Below are 19,981 nucleotides of genomic sequence, written 5' to 3'. Positions count from 1 at the left end.
GCGCTCGTTTCACTGTTGCTATGTGTGTGACTGTGTGCGTGTTTAAGCGAGCGTATATTTAACATGTATGTATAGGATGGGTTTAGTGCACATGTGAATGTGGTTTCATGTGTATTTGAAGTGTGTATGTGTGTGTGTATTTGTGGAGTTTTATGGAGAGGAACTGTGTGGGGGAGGAGAATGTGGAAGTGAATTATGCCTTTTTCAGAGGGGAGGGGTGCATATATGTATGTGTGTATTTGGGGGGGGATGGGTGACTGTATGTTCACTAAGTATGTGTGGGTTTGTTAGTAGTGTGTACGTATGTATATGGGTGTGTGTGAGTGCGCTGTAAAGCAGAAAACGCAGTTTATGACACCGAGCTGTGAGATTTTAAACCCTTCAGGCTGTTCCGTGTATTTTTATGTTTTTCCATTAAAATGCTTGAAAAAACATCTGTTTTGTCCATATATATACTTATATATATATGTATATATATTTGCATATGTGGACACATGAGATACCATTAAGAGCATAATTAGAAATGGAAAGGCATGTACTTTATGTATTTGAACTGAGATGTTTTTCTTTTATTTCTTATGCATTCATGACCATCTGTCTAAGTGTACTATATAGTCTATGTATATACTGACGTGGGTGGGTAGCAGAGGGTCTCTTTGTTTCTAGGCGTCCATGAACATGTATATTTTTGTACATAATGCATTTAAAGATTTCCCAGCCAAAGGCAAAACAATAGACTGTCTGTGTGAGGTTTGAACTGAATATTCTGTCTCCAAAAGATAAAGTTTTGCTCACAAAAGATGACCTCTTCACTACTTCTTTAAGTTAGTTGGAACATTTTCTCATAACCCTTACATACATGCAAAAACCTCCTTTTCATTTTAATTGGTACATGTAGTCAGTGAAGTTGAAACACAAAGAAATAATAATAAAAAAAGCTAACCTATAGCTTTCAGTTTAGATCTGCTGTTTAAATTTGGCTGCAGATTTTCTCCTGGGAAAATTCTTTTCTGCAGGATCTTATTATTTTATGGTCTGAGTGGAAAGATCACAAGCAGTGAGGTTTCACTAAGCAACCACAATAAACGACTGTCTAAACTACAGGTTACAGTAGATGGTGGGATTTTTGCATGTCACGCCTCCCACTTAGAGCTTTCAGTGTTAGGTAATGAGAGTTGCTGAGTGACTTTCTAAAACCAACATCCAGATGTTCATCTACATTATGGCATGTTTAGAAGTTAATGGAAACATCGGTCTGTTTTAAAATACATATTGAGTTTGTTGTAGGTGCAGCCAAACGGCACAGTCTTCATGAGATAAGTCGATTGAATTTTATTCATCATGTATCGTTTTAAAGGATTGGCTTTCTACTTAATTTCTAAACACATGTTGGACGTACTAAGTTTTAAGTTTTAGAATTAAAAAAATATAAAATTTCTTGTGATAACTTCTGCTGCATTCTAATTTACTTTGTAGCGCTAAACTTCTAATCCAATTTCGATGCCGAGTGCATAAACTGTGATGGGAGCTAATTACCAAATTATTTGCTCACCTTGCAGCTTTCATTTATTTATTTTCAAAAATATCTTTACATATTTATCTGTGGCTAACTTAATCTTCCTGCTTCCTGACAATATTATGCACAGTTCTCTTATGTTACTATCGATTTAGTTACTATCGATTTAACATTTACATTAAATGTTGTGGAAGCATTCCTTATCCAAGGTTCTTCGAAGGATAGTCGCGGATGCAGACGCAGGAAGGCTCTCCTGTAGCAGCCTGTTCTATAGTGGAAACAGCAGAAGAAACCTCTGACTTAAGACTCTCTGTTGTTGTATGACAGTCTGAAGAAGAGGATGGTAAAGGTTGTCCATAATTTTTTTTGATTTTATGAAGGATCATTCTTTGCTCCATCGTCTCCAGAGTTTCCACAGTCGTCCCCAGAACAGAACCAACCTGCTTTATTGGGTTGCTGTTGGTTTTTTAAAGTCCCCAGTTCTGATGCTGCTGCCCCAGCAGTTGACGGCAGAATAGATAACTCTCTCTGCAACAAACTAATAGAACATATGCAGCACAAACACAAACATTAAAGAACCTTAGCTTCCTCAAGAAGTGAAGTCTGCAGACAACCTCAGTATTGTCAAGGTGAACCCCGAGGTAACCCTGCTTCTCATTTACCTCCACTTCTTCTCCCATGATAGAAATAGGGTTGCCAATTTAAGTTGAAAACTCAACATAAATTGTTACATAAATACATTTTAGTCATCCTGTACCAGTACTCCATTTTACCAAAAGTGGGTAATTGCAGCCAGATTTGAAAAAAATTACATACTGGGACAGCTTTCCTTTCATGCTTTTCTTTCATTTAAATTGTGTGTATATAAAAGAGTTGCACATTTTCACAAAGTTAATGAATACATGCAGCTACATATAAAGAAAAAAATATAAGACGCACTGAGCTAACAAGCCAAAGTAGAAACAAAAATTTCTGAAATTGTTAATCTAGATTGATTTTACACTCTTTTACCTCTAGAGGGAGCAGCTGCTACCGTTTACTCCAGACTCCTGATGTCAAGATGGAGTCAAAAGGAAAACTGTATAATTACCAAAATAAGGCCCTTCTTTCTGATGCTGAGTTTTCTAGCAAATGGGAAAAGTAAGATGAGTTATTTGGCCTAGTCAGTGTATTAATTGTATTTATAGTAAATAATAGTCAATTTGTCACATTTAAGCTCGTGCTTTTCGTCGAAACAAAACCTTGTCTTTTATTTTGTTAATAAACACAGTACCTTTTTGCTGTGCGTAACGCGTGCAGCTTGCTTTGAGAGCTCTTTGTATGACTGGTCCGCAGCAGCAGAGTAACATTGACCAACAGAGTCCCAGTCAGGGACAGACAGGTTCACCGACGTCCTCCGTCCCCGACGCGCACCGCAGCAGGATCCGGACTTTGACAAAAGGAGGGAAAACTGCCCTCCTGTTTATCTGAAGCGCTTTGCTTCAGCGATAGAAGCGCTTTCACCGAGAACTTTGGTCCTCTGAGGCGCAGGCACAGGAGCACGAGAGCCGGCGCGTAGAGAGGAGCGCATCCAGCCTAAACTTTAGAAATTCTCATCTTATTTTTCTGACTAGAACCTGAAAACTACTTTCTCAAGACGCTTTCTAATGGACTAAACCCCATTTATGTTCTCTTTTTTAAAGTTTTTATTTGTAACTGGCAATAAGCAGTAGACAGTGGAAGAGCAGACGAGAAGGAGACGTGGATGTATTTTTAGTCATGGATGTAACAGTTTACCCGCCTCCTCCTCAGCCTCTGTCCGCTTCAGAGCACTCCAGGCTGGGGCAGCTCTCCTACCCTGACCCGGCTTTTGGGACCAACAAGGTTTGTGCTTCTTTTTGGCATATTTTTATGGGGAAATAAATACGTTCTTTCTGTTACCCTCTTCCTATATTCCCCCCTGCCCCTCTCTCTAGTGTGTCTTCCTCTCTTAATTAAGTGGTAATTAATTGCTTTTTGGGGACCCCTCTTAGTTAATGCAGCCACTGAATGTAACTACATTTTAGTGCTATACCAGTCCAGTCCTCTCTCAGATGTGTCTTTTGTTTACCCCCCCCCCCCAAATCAAGTAATTATTTCACATAACTACCTTCAAAATAGATCCATAATTTGTTTACCACAAAGACCAGACGTAATTATAAGAATGTGGTGCATAGTAAGAAGCAGAAGTGAGAAGAGTTAAAGACCGTGCCCTATAATCTTTTAGCTGAATTCAAAAGTGGTGATGTATGCTGGAAATGGCAGCATGGTGATTTGCGCTCGGTGCAGACTCTGTTGTCTACTTCCCTCTACAGAAGAGCCAAAGGTCAGTGTCAGACCCACAGCACATGCAAGCTTCATCTCATATTAGTTTTGAGTATGTATTGAGAGACGCCTCTCAGAATGATTTTTCAGTGTCTGGGAAATGCCATGTTTATTTGACAATAATGAATGGCTTGATTATTGAATTAGTCTTAGCTGATGAGTTGAGCCAGCGGATTAATTAAATTTTTTTTCCTGTCATCCCCTCATTTCGTAGTTTTGGAAACTAGTTCTGAGAAATTGTATTTTTGTTCCCGTTTTGCCATTTTGCACATGTAAACAAACCTTTTCTTTCCCCCTGCACTTTAACCATTGCACATCAGTATATTTTTGCTCTGTTGTTAAATATTTCTTCTATGAATTATGAAATTAAATTAACTTGACATGCTCAAATGTTATACATAATTTAATTTAACTGTATACGCCATTTTCACTTGACTCTTATGGAATATGACAGATTATAATCTTAGATCAAAATGGTGGATATTACATACTGAAGTCAAAATGAATAAGCCCAACTGAATCATAAGGCATGAAAGAAGAAAAGAGATACAATTTAAAATGAAACTAAGAAAAAGAGATTGTGAGAATACAAATAAAAACTTAAATTGGAGAGACAAGGTCTTCATTAAGTTGAAAAATAAAACTGAAAACTTATTAGTTAGATCGAACTTTCCTGTTTTTGTAATTTTGATGCAGCACCTGACTGAGTCACTGTTGTTTAGAAAACGGGTAGAGTGCCTCCGTTTTGGTGATAACGTGAGTTTCAACTCAAAGTACGGAACATGTTTTTGCCAGAACTAACCAGTTTTTGTGAGTTTTCCACTGTTGAACAGGGATATTACCTCAGCAGACACTGAGCAGGTACCTCCTGCCACCATAGAAGAGTCTACTGAAGAGAGACCCGTGGTTTTCCAGCAAACTATGACCGATCATTCTATCACAGCAACTATATTTATAACTTTTAAAGAGTCACTTAGTAAACAAATGCTAAACACATTTCTGAAACCTGGCATTCTAACTATAGACTTGAATCCTTTCACAGCGTTTACACTGCAAAACTGTATTATAATCGTTTCATACTTAGAGAAAAGTTGGATCATTTCACAAACATTTAATGAATAAAACCTGAGAGATGTTTTTTTTTATCTGCAAATCAAAGTAGTAGAATTGAAAAATCTAAAAGGTGGCTTCAAATGAAGATTTTAGCCTTTCACAGCAGATGGTTGTGAAGATAGTAAGATTGTTTTAAATATTTTTAAATCACAGCAAAATTGCTAAAGCTTTAGAGTATTTCAAGCTAACGTGACTCAGACTTTATCCAAAAGTTTCTGGTAAAGGGGAGAAGTGCCTCCCTATTGTGGCATTTGTCTCTGGAATAAATCTCTGCCCAGTAGATTATTATTTTTTATCTATTTCTTAGGAAAAGAACAGGGTAAAAGGAGGATCTAGGGAAAATAGTTACAGTGAAAAGATGCCTTTAGTGATTACATGTCTACAGTTTATTGAAATGTATTGAATAAAGGTTGCCTGGGACTTGTTGTTGAAGGAAATCTACCTTTAATGACACTTCTGGCTTAAATCAGTAGCGTTCTGTCACAAACTAGTGTTTATATATGTATCAGTTTCATATTTCTTAGACTAAATGGACATGGTAGAATAAGAACAATCCGACTGCCTGTCCCTCAGTTATGTGGTTGATTGGCTGTCAGCTGATGTGAGCTCTCATCCATCCCTGAGTCTTCGTCATGCAGATTTCTCCCCACTCACCTTAGAAGAAACTTTACCTCACACACTTTAAAGGTGCTAAAAGTCTGTACAGGCTTTAAAGGCACACTGGATGAACACTGAAAACAAGGAGGATGATTGATGATTGACACTTGCGTTTTTTCTTTCAGACTCCAGATGCACTTTTTATTCTCAATCAGTAAATGTTATGTTCCGGTTTTCAAAGGTCAGTCATGTTTAACTACATAACTCAGAAAAATTAATCTCAGGCTCTCTCTTCATATAAGTGTCATAATATCACCATTTTATTTTATTAACGTTTTAAGCAACAACTACCGAGTGAGTCTGCAGTTTGGCTGTCATTTAAACCAACCAAACCTGATGCTTTACTAGATTACAAGTATATTTTTATTTTAAGTAAAAGATGAAAAAGGGAGTTGAATCAGTTGTAAAGCTATTTGTACTAATACCGATACAATTATGTTGAAGTGTAAAAGTGTACAATTACAATTACCATCATTTAAGCATAAAAAACGTAACTCGTTGCAACTTTAGCTCGTTTTAGTGTTACCGTTCCTTTGGCCTGATTAGTTTTCAGGTGTAAAAGTCACCAACATTGGCTCAGCATTTGTACTCAGACATTACTGAAGGCTCTTCTCTGCAGAAAAAAAACAAAACAACTTCTGCTCTTCTGACTGTGTCTTTGCTAACAGGGTGTGCTTGGTTTAAGCCATGACAGATTGTGATTGGGAGGTTGTTCATCCAGTTACCCTCAAACAGCATCTCTGTTCACAACAGGTTGGAATAATTACTTTCCTGATATTTCTTATGTTTATGTTGGTCAGGTAGGAATTAAAACAGCACCATAGCATACCGATTAACAATTTTGTTGTGTTCTGTTTACATAAAAGGGTCCTTTTTTTAAAAAAAAAAAGATGCTATACTCTTGTTAGGTGTTGCTGCTAGAAAACCTACTTTTCTTTCAGAAGACGGGAAACAGAGATATAGACAGTAGATGCTGGGGATGTGGAGTGAGCGAGCGGTGTGGTGTGGTTGGGGGTAGGGACTGAAGAAAGATACGGAGGGTTGTTGGGGGTAGGGATGTTGTAGATGAGAGGGAAAGAGAGACCGAGAGAGAGAGAGAGTGCGTGTGTGTGTGCAGTGGGGGGTAGGGCCACCAAGGTTTGTACTATATTTCTCTCTGTGTGTCTTTTGATTCACGGCAATGTCGGCCTGATAGACGAGATCAAATTACTCTGTGGCTGAACGCAGGGACAGAAAGAAGAAGAGAATGCAGAAAAGGAAGAAAGGCAGGAAGTGAGAGAGGAAAATAGGAAGCAGAGGAGAAACAAAATGAGAGGAAAGAAGAAAAGAAGCATTAAATTAGAGAGCTGCGGAGACAGATGTTTAATGTGAAAAGGTAAAAGCAGAGGTGGAAAAAAAGGGAAAGAGTCAATGCACTGTTACTACTGAACAGGCAAAATGTCATCACAATTTATACCGATGAATAGGATTAGCGAGAACCACTTTAACAGTTAATTCTCTACGGATATATTTGGTTATGAAGATTATATGCAGCGATTCAAACCCTAAAGCAGCCTTTCTTTCCCTGTTGGTGCTGCTGTACAACTCTTCCTCCCTGTACAGAATAAACATTTCACTTTGCAGTGTTTGTACTTTCAGGCCGACTGCTGGGTCTTAAAACTCATTAAAAGTCTGTAACTCAGTTTTAGGCATTAATACGTCTTAAATATGTCTCACAGAATAGGCCACAAATTAAATTGGTATTCATTCTTTCTGGATGTTGTGGATCGTGATAACTTAAGGGTTACATCCTCCATCCATCCATCCATTTTCTGTGCACCCTTGTCCCTAATGGGGTCGGGAGGGTTACATCCTGATTACAAAACTACTATGACCATGATGCAGTGCAGCTAGCAGCTTGGTTGAAACAAATTTATTGTTGAACTTCTGTCCTTTAAAACATCTTGTAGCTTGTTTAGAACTCAAAACTTTGACAATTTTAAATTATTGTAAGTTATATTATTTTGAACCATTTATGGGTTTTTTACATTTAAATGCTATTCGTCTCTTTATGTAAACTCAAATGAAACCAATCTACAAGCAGGATGTGACTCAGAGACATTTTGATTTGATCAGGGGTAATATTGTTTCATTTTTCATCAAACTTGACTGGCCCGGATAGTGAGTAGAACCAAAACTAGGTGCAATAAAAAGTCCCGAGAAAACATTTCATCAAATCTAAAACTTGAGCTCAGGAAGCAGGAAGGAAACATTGAACTCTGTTGTTGAATGATGAGGTCATGTGTGCACATTTTGCACCATGGTTGGACTTGTGTGGTAAAACTGCAGCAGATAAAACACCTAAACTAAAGGAAAACAATGAATAAAATCCAGTCAGACGTTATGGCTATACAATTTCAGAGTCACTGTAATACCAATTATTATTAGTATTTCTACAAATGAGTGGAAAATTAAATCTGCAGCCCAGTGAGCTACTTGCTATTGGGCAATCCTGTAATTGCAATATTATTGTTAAACATTTTTTCACATCTTGCTCTCTTTTAACATTATGGTATTTTGAACTCTTTCTGTGACCTTCAGCATGTTGGGCACCATATGTGCCAGTTGTGACCTTCTACTGCAGTTAGACTCATCCAACAGGTTGAATACTTTAAAGATGCAAATTCTGAATTCATGCAGCGTAATAGCTAGCAAATGCAACATTTAAAGTGGATTTTAGCACAGCAGACACTTAATCAATCTGTGTTACATTTTACAGCTCAATTGCCCAACAGTAATAGCATGCACAGACAGTTATGAGAATGTGTTATGGTAATAATGATCACTATACCTTTTAATATGGATAATGTGGTGGAACGCTTCCATTCAGGGCACACTCCAACTTATTTCCTTAGTCTTGTTTGCATAATTTGTTTAGCATGTAGTCATAGTTGAAACCAGTTGATGTTTATTGACAAATTTCAATAGACATTGTTATCATGTTGTGGGCAGTAGACAGATTGTATTCTTCTATGGATCCTTCACACAAATCTGACTTTTTGTTTGTTTGTTTGTTTGTTCTCTGAGGTCTGGAGTCACCTGGGTATTTCTGGTCATTGTTTAACTATGGAAAAGTTTACACAAACCAAATATGTACATATAGAAATAGGCTTTGACACTCACTGACTGTCCGCTGGTGCATTGAATCTTGAATATGATTCACAAGAACCTTAGATTTAATCCACACATGGATTTTACATTTGCTATATCATGAGTTGATATAAACATTTTCTTTAGGTCATGTCTATGAAGAGTGCAGCCATGTAAACGTGTAGCTGCCCTTAACTTGTGGAAGGAAATAAAAGAAGAAGGAATCCCAGAAAGTAGGAAAAGAAGTGAAGAGGGACAGGCAGAAGTAGAGGGCCTAATGTAAACATAATGATTGTGAAAGCTGGGTGAGGTATTTCTAAAGCAAATACAGAACAGGAGCGAACACCGAGGAGAGAACAGGCCATCAGAACTGAACAGACGGGTCCGAAAACAGTTCTACAAAATCTCACTGTTTAGTGAGGTGTAAAGAGAAGTGGTGCAACAGCAATAAAAACTAAAGTGTCTGAACTAGAGTGGGTCAACAGTCACGGGAAACTCAAATACACTGGTCTTTCATATGACAATCGCCGAAGACAAAGGGTGTTTTGAAATCATGCAAATTACCGTTTTAGTTCCTCTGCTGTGTTTGTATCTGGCGTGGCTTTAATGTTCAACTGAACGCAGTGTGGAACGGTCAAGGAAGGCAATCTGTTCAACATGTGGAGCTTTCTGTCTATTTTTTCAGTTTACACCAACAGACTTGAGTTATTTTACAAGAAAAACAGTGGGAGGTAGTGGTGGCATTGACAGCAAAGCATGGATGTATTGAAGAGACACTTTAAAAGGTCTACATAACTCTGAACTGAATCATGCCGAAAATTCCTGTAAGCAGCTTTGATTTCTGGGTCCAGATGTTGTTTATGCTCTTCCGTGTCACTGTTCCATAGTTTATATAATCATTTCAAAGAACTGAGCTATAGTTTATGTTATTAAAAACACTTCAGCGTTTTGCAACAACAGAACATTTTTTCCATCTTCTGCTACTTGTCTTTTGGATGTGATTGTGATTTCAGAGTTAAACGTGGTGTCTTGTTCTTTGCTTACAATAAAATGTTGGGGAGAAGAAAAGCTCGTCCTACAAGAAACGAGGAACTTGTATTTTGTGGATTAAATGTGGGCTGTAGAAACATTTAAAATCATTTTTAATGTCATCTGAAGAATTACATACCAATTTACGTAACTTAACATTTCTGTGATTTAACAAATGAATTGATTTTAATCTATGGAAGGCATGTTATCCATTATTTGGAGGCATGAATGCACAACCAAACTCTGATGTAAACCAAAAAAATGCGAAACTCCGAATCATCAGTTTGGTTGAAACGGACTCTGGCGCAGTTCAAATACATATATGAATGCCAAGTGGACCAGAGACCGCTTCAGAAGCGGGAAGTAAACTATAGTGCAGAGCATTCTGGGTAAACCCAACTAAAACAAACATGAGAGGCTACCGCTAGAGGGAGAAATGGCTCATGGTTTGTTTCTAATGACAAAAGAGAAATCCTCTAACCACTAACATCTGACACAACTCAATATTTGTTTACATTTTATGAAGAAGGACGTTTCGCTCATGTCTTTATTGGAGGTTTTTGTGTTGTTTCCCTCTGTAGTTCTTTGTGCAGCGCCACCACAGGTGAGGAGGTGAACTGATTTTTCAAAGAGTTTAGTGCAGTGTGACAAATTTAACAAATTTTGCAATTTTCCAATCTAACTCAGACTACCAGACAATCAGGTGTGAAAACATCCTCAGATACTTATTTCAAAGCAAGAGGTGCACTTTATTTAAAAATTGATCAGGAAATATTTTTTGCAAGCAAATTGTTTTATTATTATTTTAAAAAAATTATTTAGGTGCTACCAGACAAATGCCAAATGATGATCCTAAAAATAAATCACTACAACATGTTGAGACGTGTCTGCGGTTCATTAAGGTTGTAAGAGAGAGAGAGTGATACTTTCAGCAGGTAACAGGAAGGATTTTTTCCTCCCTTTTGTGAATTTCTGAACTCAGGTAAATGTCTACATAATTTAGGGAAAACAGTCTGAAGCTTGGGTTAAAAGTTTCTACTTCTGTCCTTATCAATTTATAATATAGGATGCTAAAGAGAGTTTAAAAGGTGAACTCTAGCGTCATTTTCTCTGCTTTAAAATGCCAGTAAACATGTCTACACCAATTTTATGTTCAACAATCATTTGGTGAAAGGTGGGTTACACCCTGGACAGGTCGCCAGATCATCACAGGGCAGCACAGAAAAGCACAACCACACTCACACAGCAGAATTTAGCTATAACAAATGATAAGGTGATTGAAAGGGATTTGGGAAATTGTATCAATTGGACTGTCAGCCCAAGGTAACCTGACAGCAACTGGAGCATTTCTTCAGACTGAAACAGGCAGAATATGTGTCGATCCAGCAAAAGTCACCTTGGGGGTGTCAGAACATTATCGTCATCACACCCATTTCTCCTCGCGCTTTGTGTTTACCTGCGGGGAGCACACTGTGTTTTCATGTAATAATAAATCTGCCTCCACATGAGTTGGCTGACTTAACTTACTGTATATTGTGATTGCTGGCATGCAGCCTTGGCATAAACAGGATAATCCCCTGTGCAATGAAAAAAATAATGCACTCCTCACCAAACCTGAAAGGAAGCATTACCGTTTTTAAGGAACAATCTTTGTCAGTCAGGATTATAAAAAAAATGAATTAATGTGGATTTGTCAGTGATTTTAAAATGCCATGCACCAGACACTAATATGTAAATGTGTTGTGTAATTGGTGTTTTCATGTTGGCTCTACTGCCGTAATTCTTCCTGTCATATTTTTATTTATTCAGCTGAATCAGTGTAGAAGTTGTACTGTACACCAACAGTTATCATTGCTGTGACTCTCGCCCAGCAGCTTTTTGCTCATGTTTCTACTGTACCCCCCTTAAGTTTTTATCCAGCCAGAGTGCCGGCATTTTATCTAATTATCTATCAGAACACAACCAGTCAATCTGTCCGTCCGTCTGTCCATGTTGGCAGTCTTTCCCACCGAAAAAAAAAGAATCTCGCCAGACTCATCTCCCCGTCCCTCACCCGTTTCAGCTTGCTGGTGATTGGTTTGCTTTCAGAGCTTCAGAGCTGCTGCTTGTGTGCCGGTTTGAGTGAAAGCGTTTCAGTTGGTTAAGTCTCGGGGACGGAGCGATGAGGGGCTCCTTGTTGGTGGAGGGGTGCCAAATGGAACAGATGGGCGGAGACAGTGCGCTGCCAGAACAGACTAATTATCAGGATTTTGGTTCCAAAACAAACATATTGCAATCAAATCACATGCCGCAATCATCTCCGCATTGTTCTGTGTTTGTGTGCGCCGTATTTGTGACAATGACTTGGCTCAATTAACTTGTGGCGGACAAGATTGGATCTGTTCCAGCAACGTTATTCGGAAATAGTTGGAGCCTGTTTTCCTCTAGCACTCGGCTTTTGTTCTCAATCATGCCATCATAGCTGTTGTAGCGAAGTGCTAATTGCTGTGGATAGATTGAAACAACATTGCCACAGTTTGAGTTTGTAAAGTTGTGCCTGTTTCCTTGTACCCTTTTGCCCTTTAAACTATCTGGGATTTTAAACTATCTTTCACACTTCTTTGATTTATCTGCTTGTTCTCTGGGACAATCAAACACAATATGCCTCAAAAACAAATTTTTTTTTTTTTAAGTCTTAAACTTTATGCTCTTGTAAGAAGTGCATTTCAGACTCAGCAAGTTCTTTGTACTTACATGTTTCAAGTGACAAACTATTAGAAGAACACACAACTTACTTTGAGGAATAAGCTGACCTTTACTTTTTGTTTTCAAAACGATATGATGACCAAAATATACCCAGAAGACATCAGGTTAGCTTATCTTGTTCAAATAATGATACCATATCAGTTAAACGCGCATTTTATTGGTGTGGAAGTTTTCCTGTTAAGATGATTCGTGCCAATGTTTTCTTTGTTTTGTGCAAAACAATAGGTAACTCTGTTTTGCATAAGACAAATCCTTCTAAAATTAGCATTAGATTTTCTCTGATCCTGTTTATTTGGATTCTGACCTGATCTTGATAACGTGAAACCAAATATGCTTACAGTGTTAATAATTACAAATTAAGCTTTCTGCCTATTCACATCCATCTTAGTTGTAGAGTTGCTAAATCTGAGCTGCAGTCTGTCGGGATGGAAATGGAGAGGGGGACAATCAGACTTCAGAACGTTATCTGTAAGTAGGACTTCATTGGGGGTGAAAATGTTGGTAAAACAGCTAAAACAAAATTACTGGATGATCATTTGAATTCACCTTCTGCTAAGAGAGGCTATTTTTTTATATGGCCTGGGTGTGGGAATTGCAAGATTGTTCAATAAAGCCAATAATAAAAAGAATGAATATTGTTATATGACATGCTATAGTTCTCATACTTTTTTACAAAAACTGTCCACTGCTCTCACTTTGTCTGCCTTGACTGTCGCTCCTACTATGACCTGAGCGAGAGAGCATGACTTAATACATTTTATGATGAAATGCACATTTTGTGTATGCATAGCCATAAATTATGAATTTTGACAGTATATGTCTATAAGTATACCCATATATTCATTGACATAGTTAGTATCTTGAGAAGATGTAGGATGTCTTGGTGAGTTATTTTGAAAATATGGATGTTGTGCTCATTCGTTTTCCTGTCGGAGTGGTGTGATCTTTGAAGATTGAATCCTCCATCCGGCAAAAACAATATGATCTTTCTGCATCTTTGGTGTGTTTTTTAGACCCTGTTGGTGTGTCGAAGCCTTCCAACAAGCTGCCAACATTTCCAGATTTGATATATTTCCCTTACAGGTTTAAAGCTTCAATAAATAAAGTAAAGCAACTTACAGGAACAACTTTAAAAGTTCAAAATATTTGCAACATAGATAGCAGATAGATTTAATCAATTTTCTTTATCTTAACACTAAACTATACCCAAAGAAGACCATGCAGAGACTTCTCACCTCTGCAGCCAGCAGGTATTGTCTGCTTGGTCCACACACAAAACAATAGTAACCTGGTAAATCTGTCAAAATTTATTAAAAAAAAACTTTTGAAATATTGTTTATATACCATATGTAAGAGTCTTGAATGTCTCCTTTTTATTTTGTAGCTAGTTTCTGATCTCAGGCTTTTTGTTATTCTGATTTTAGTTGACTCCAATTACTTTTCATAAACTCTTTTCATTTAATATATTAGGCAAGTGCTACAGTCACAGCGCTGTGACTGTAGCATTTTGAGAATATTTTAAAATAAACAACAGATTTGACACTTCAAACCATCTTTAGCATTTTATTTTAGCGATTAGCATGGTTGGCAAGGCTAGCACCTGAACAGCTGCTTCATGTGTATTCAGTCGTGAATGTGAATCCTGACCTTAACTGTGAGGGGGAAATGCACATCTGGAGCACCACAGCTCAACAGGTTTAATAAACACACATTCATTGGGAGCTCGAGCACACATTGCCAGATGAGGGGCTTTACAAGTTGATTAACTCAAAATAGCTGGGAGGTATTTTTTCTCTGTGTGCCACTGAGAGTCCCAAATTCAGCATTTTCCCAGACAGAGGCTAAAAAATACGCTCTAGCATTATCCAGTTATATACACTCATCCTTCCTGTTATCTAATGAAAGGTTGTGCTCTCTAACAGCCTGAATGAACCACATATTCTCAAAAAGAATATGTTTTTTTTAATCGTTTCTCACATGTTCTTCCTACTTCATTTTAAGCTCTTCGCGGTACTAAAAGTAACCCCTTTTTTCAGTAACAGCATCCACACCAAAGAGCATTTCCTGGTAGCACCCAGGATGCTTATCTCTGATAAGATAAGGATTGTATTGTGTTTCTGATAAGTTGAAAAACAGCCAATAAAGGCCCCAGCCACTTTCTTGGGACAGATGCAATATTTTTTTTAGGCTTTGGGTCACTTGGGGTAACACAGAGCCACTGAGAATGGATCAGTGCCACCAGCCTGACATCCAGTCCAATAATGTCCATGTCCAAAAACAATACCGGATTGCATCTGCCCCATCCCAGCTAATAAAACCGATAAAATTAAGCAAACACAAAGAACAATCTTTCATCTTTTGCTAACAGATTATAATATTTCTCCTCTTGATAGGTGAAAACTGTTTGACTTAAATTGGTAAAATACTGGCTTGAGTAGCAGTATGAGTGTGTTTTCCATCTGAACATATTTGTGATCATCTGAGTAGATGATTAATTGTGGCATAAGAGAAGATCTTTAAGCTGCCACCAAAACTAAGCAGACCTTTATCAGTCATAATAAACATTATACTTTAATTTTCATGGGCGGGGATTGGGAGGAAATCACAGAGACTTGTTGTACTGCAAGAAGCAAAAACTAAATTAGATTGGGCTTCACTGTAAACATACTGTTGAAATGTGAACCACTTAGTTAGCTCAAAAATAATTAAACTCATGATTAAAGCTCCGTTTTAAGAAATGTCGTCCTTTTTTTTCTCCTCCCCTCTGCACATACAGAAAAGTGTTTGCCCACGCACATCCAATCTAGATTTACAGCCAGGGTGGATACATTTAGCCAATAAAACCATGTTTATATTGTTGTCAGGGTGACAAAGATAAGACAGATAAACAGTTGCTGAACTGAACCACCACAGCTGGGTGAATCTGCCTTTTCCACACTCACAAAGCCACTCATGACTCTTTTCTTTTTTCTCCCCATCGATTCCTCATTGTACAGTCTTCTGTGTTGATTCATTTCCTCTGTCGACTCAGTCAGAGGAAATCCACCGATCCCGGTCCCACACATAACCCAAACCTTTAAAGTGCTGAAAGTAACAAGGCATTTTGGACACATTTAGGAATATGTCATAATTGTCACTCTGGTGCAAAAGGAAGTTAAGTGCTGCAAATATTCTCCCCCTATAAGACATTTTATCATGATTGACATGTTGCAAAGTCATTTAACAACTTCATTTATTTCAAGCTTCTAATTGTCTGTTTTAGTGCTTTTAAAGAAGACGCTTTCAGCTGCGAGGCCACATAGAAATTCCTCGTCTTACCTCTCATTTCAGATTATATGACTCAATCGAAACATTTTCTGATGGAATAATATGTCCGTTAATTAGTTTTTTTTCTCTCCTCCTTTCTAAAAGCTTTTCTGAGTACCCTGATTTAGCTCAAGAGGTAACCAGACCGCAGTCTTGTTTCTGGGAAATGGAGTAAAATCACACTCTTTCCATTTTTATCCTATCGTCTCACTCTGTATCACTCTGCTCACATAAAGTCGCCCTTTACCTCTTTCTCCATCTCTCACTCACTGCACATTCCATTTCTCAGCGGCTCCTCCTTTTTCTGTTCTCTCTCTCCTCTTTTCCTTGATATGCAGTATTCCTCTCTTTTCCCCCCCTTTGTCCTTGTCTGTCATCCTAATAGTCTCTCTCTCCCTCTTTTTCTCCCCCTTCCTCCGACCCTGACCCACTTAGCGGGCTGCTTGTTATTCAAACCTTTGCTTTACCCACACAAATACAGACGTACACACACAGAAATGGAGTGAGCTGCAGAGATATGAGAGGGAGAGAAAGAGATAGGCATGGGGAGGGAGAGCGGAGAGGTAATTCGGGTTTACTACAAAACACAGGCAATCTTTTTTTAGTCCTCTTGCTCAAAGATTTGATACAAAGTGAGTACTGATAAAAATGTTGCTCTTTCATGAATAATTAAAGGATGCAAAGTATATTTTTGAATCATATATACAATGAACAACACCCAAAGCCACGTGTTTTTATTGAAAAACTGCAGCATGCTCAAAAACAAGCTAAAATGCTGCTTCAGTTTTGACCTGCTGCCTCATTTTAAGTTTAAAATAAAGTAAAACATTGTCTGGCAGGAAAATGTCCGTATTTGCCCACAGAGGCCTAAATGTTACAATTTAGCATCACTGTTGATAATATATTTGCATAGGATTTTTAAAACAACATCATGTTTCCATGTGAAAGGGTTTTGTTGTACAAATGACACCGAAAGAAATTCCCAAGTATTCACTGGACCAGAGCTAAGCTACTGCACAATTGCACCATTTTGTGCAAAAGGTTGGAGAAAGCCGTTGTGGAATTTTTTTTTTCTTTCATTTTACCTCCTCTGCCGTTTTGGTTTCTGTGCGTCTCTGCCAGCTGAACCGAACTTTGTGTTCGTGTCCAGGGTTGATTGTCACAACTTTAGCTGTTTTAAAGTTTTTAATTGTTGCTGTGACTGTGGATATGAGTAAGTTTAGGTGACAAATGGGATTAATGAGTTTGTCAGAGCCTGGGAAAGTAAGTGGGGGGAAGAAAAAGACCCAGCTTTCAGCTTTGAGGGAAAGCTGTGAGGGAAGTAGGTTTAGGGACATTAGCATCTACTCTAAATAACTAGAAATTGATATCTTAGCTAGTAGAAAAGAAAATTACAATAATTTGAATAGGGTGAAGCTTCCACTTAATATGAGTTTAGGTTTTAGCATCTGTTGAAGTTAAAATTTAGATAAAGTGTTCCCCCAGTATTAGCTAACATTCCACACATACTAGTGACTCTCTCTACCACCACTTATATTCTAATAGTTCAAACACCAAATATTAATATACATATTAATGCCTTACCACTGCCACAGGAGCTAACGGCTAGAGGAAGAGCCAGTCAGGCCTATGGTGCTCCTAGATTGACTGCTTTGCCTGTAGCCTGCCACGTAGCATTGAGGCTAGGTATTTCAGTCTCCCAATCTGCATTTCCTACTGAATATTTTAGATATATTTAAAAAAACCATTAATTTAAAAAAAAATAATTTGGAGTCATGTCCCACAGAAAAATCCACAGATAGTCGGGGATTCGTTGTAGTTGTATTTTATTGTGTTTAAAGTCAAAAACTTGCACCTAGTTAACACAACTACTGTTACTTTTGAAATCTTGATGCGTCACAGATATCAGTCGATATCATGTTAATGTAAAACAGAGTTGATTCACTTCTCCAAACAGTCCTTTTGGCAATGTCTTTTATGGACGAGAGAGGCAGACAAAAGACAGTATGTTGAACTCATCTTGTCTAATCCTATTACACATAAACATAAAACAATAAAAGATATAGAGTCCAAAATGAGCAATCTCTACACTTTATTAAAATAGCATTTTTTCCTTTTTTTAAAGCAGGACTGGTGCCAGCACTTCCAACTACGTGCTTTGAGAAAAACATTTACTTAACTGATATGACAGAAGACATAAAGCAGTGAGGCTTCAACATTAAAAAGCTTTTAATATTTAAACCGGTACTGGTTTTAGATTCGTCATTCGAACAAAAGTGTGGAGCGGGCAGATGTAAAGTTAAAGGAAGTGACAACTACTGAGATCCATCTCTGTCCTCGTGTCCCTCTGAGTTAATGAGGAACGTAATAGGTTCCACTCACTGAGCGCTCACTGAAAAGAAATCATCACTGTTTCTCTCTTCTGGCTTTTTTTTCCTCTGTCCCCATTCTTTCTGCTCTCCTCTCCTCTGATGGTTCTTACTGTGAGTTGAGACCTATATTTGTCCCTGGGATTACACAAACACATTTCCATTTCGTTTACTCTCGGCAAATGACTCTAATTTCACCCTGATACAATCTGATTAAGGGACTCTGAAACTGCTTCTATTTTTCTTTACCAATACATTTAGGGAAATTACATAATTGAATGTGATTAAGTGTATAGCTCAAGTTCATGGGTTTCCCTCCGTCTATGTTTGAAAGGAAGAACTAAATGCTGCTTGTTATTCATTTTTTCTGCTCAGAACCATATCTGGCCTTTTAACGTTTATTGCAAGAGCTTCACGTATGTTTGCCACCGTTGCCTGATTCTGGTTCAGTATGTCCCCAAGAAGTGAACATATTCTGACTTCCAGACAGATTTCTTGTTCTTGTTTACCAGGTTGACCTTTGGCCCCGATCAGGTGCAGGTTTAACTGGTTCTGAAGAAGCTTTGGGCATGTGCTCATGCTGGTCTTACTGGACTGAAAGTTCTTTCTGGGCACATTCTGTTACCAGCTCTGTAACATTCTTACACAGGAAATGAGGCAGCAGGGAAAAAACTGAATCTGAAATGATCAGACATGAGCCGCTTACTGGTATCGAGGCATGCCGAGTTTCAAAACTCGTTTCAAAACCGCAAAAAAACAACAAAAACAAACATTTCCATCATATTCTCCCGATGAAAGAAATCTACATCTTGTTTCCTTTATGATGATAAATCCACCATCACTTTATTAATACCATTTTAAAACTATAAGTGGGAGCAGATTTTACCATCTATACCCGCTTGTCATCCTTGTATTAATCAATAAGGAGTTATGTAATAGTTTTTTTTGTTCAAAGTTTCTTATTATATACTGTAATACTGTAAAATACGGTAGTGTATGATCAGTCCATGTGACTCTCATATTGACCTATAAAAGGAAAGCGTCAATCCCCAACACAGCATTTATTAGAGTCAAAGATAGTTTACAGTAGAGCTGCATGATATCAGGAAAACATGCGATTAAATGAGGGCAAACCGGGATGATAACACAAATAAAACAAATTCTACGTAATGTTACTATCTTCCTGCTTTGGATTCACAAAGTGAGTGAGTATTTGAAGCAGATACTTGGAAAAAAAAAGAAAAACTGTTTTGGATGCTTCTCAAAACTGTTTCTGACTTTAACGGCAACAAGTCTGACTGGGATTAAGAGCTTGAGTTTATGGTACTTATAAAGTTAACTGAGGAGATCTGCAGTCAGAGTATCATGTTCTTCATGATACTTTTAGTGTTAGTTTAAAACACAGTGGAAGATGAAATATAAAGATACGAGAAGCAGAGTATAATCATGGCCATCAGTGATTTAATGAAGGTATTGTTCAATTTTAGATAATATATATAATATAGATAAAATGACAGAATAATCCTTAAAAGCTCAGCATTTGGTATTTATGATGGCTTGTGGAGAGGAGAGTATTGTAACATCGGCAGCTATATGTTGTTAAGTTTTTTGTGTTTCAGAAAAAAGCAGCAGCTTGGTCAAGTTGGAGAACTACTTTGCTGCGGTCACATAGCTTTAAATCTCAATCTAACATTGATCCATTAACTATTTCTTTTTTTGTTTGTTTTTGAGCCATTTTTCATAAGTTTTTTTTCCTGCATATGGCAAAGAGAAA

General features: G+C 37.7%; 1 protein-coding gene across 2 annotated transcripts in view; it reads left to right on the top strand.

The window, feature by feature from the left end:
• The first annotated feature begins 2,834 nt into the window (after window positions 1–2,834).
• tox (thymocyte selection-associated high mobility group box) overlaps window positions 2,835–19,981 on the top strand; it is a 53,950-nt gene continuing 36,803 nt past the window's right edge. Inside the window, exon 1 of one of the 2 annotated variants that reach the window (XM_028021531.1) lies at window positions 2,835–3,379. In XM_028021531.1, coding sequence (XP_027877332.1) covers window positions 3,275–3,379 — 105 coding nt within the window. In that variant the 5' untranslated portion in view covers window positions 2,835–3,274. The remainder of the gene's footprint in view (window positions 3,380–19,981) is intronic. The other variant, XM_028021530.1, reaches the window with a different exon arrangement.

The sequence above is a fragment of the Xiphophorus couchianus genome, chromosome 6 (genome assembly GCF_001444195.1).
Source record: "Xiphophorus couchianus chromosome 6, X_couchianus-1.0, whole genome shotgun sequence".
In the NCBI taxonomy this organism is placed as follows: Eukaryota; Metazoa; Chordata; class Actinopteri; order Cyprinodontiformes; family Poeciliidae; genus Xiphophorus; species Xiphophorus couchianus.
This window is presented reverse-complemented; position numbering and strand designations above follow the sequence as displayed.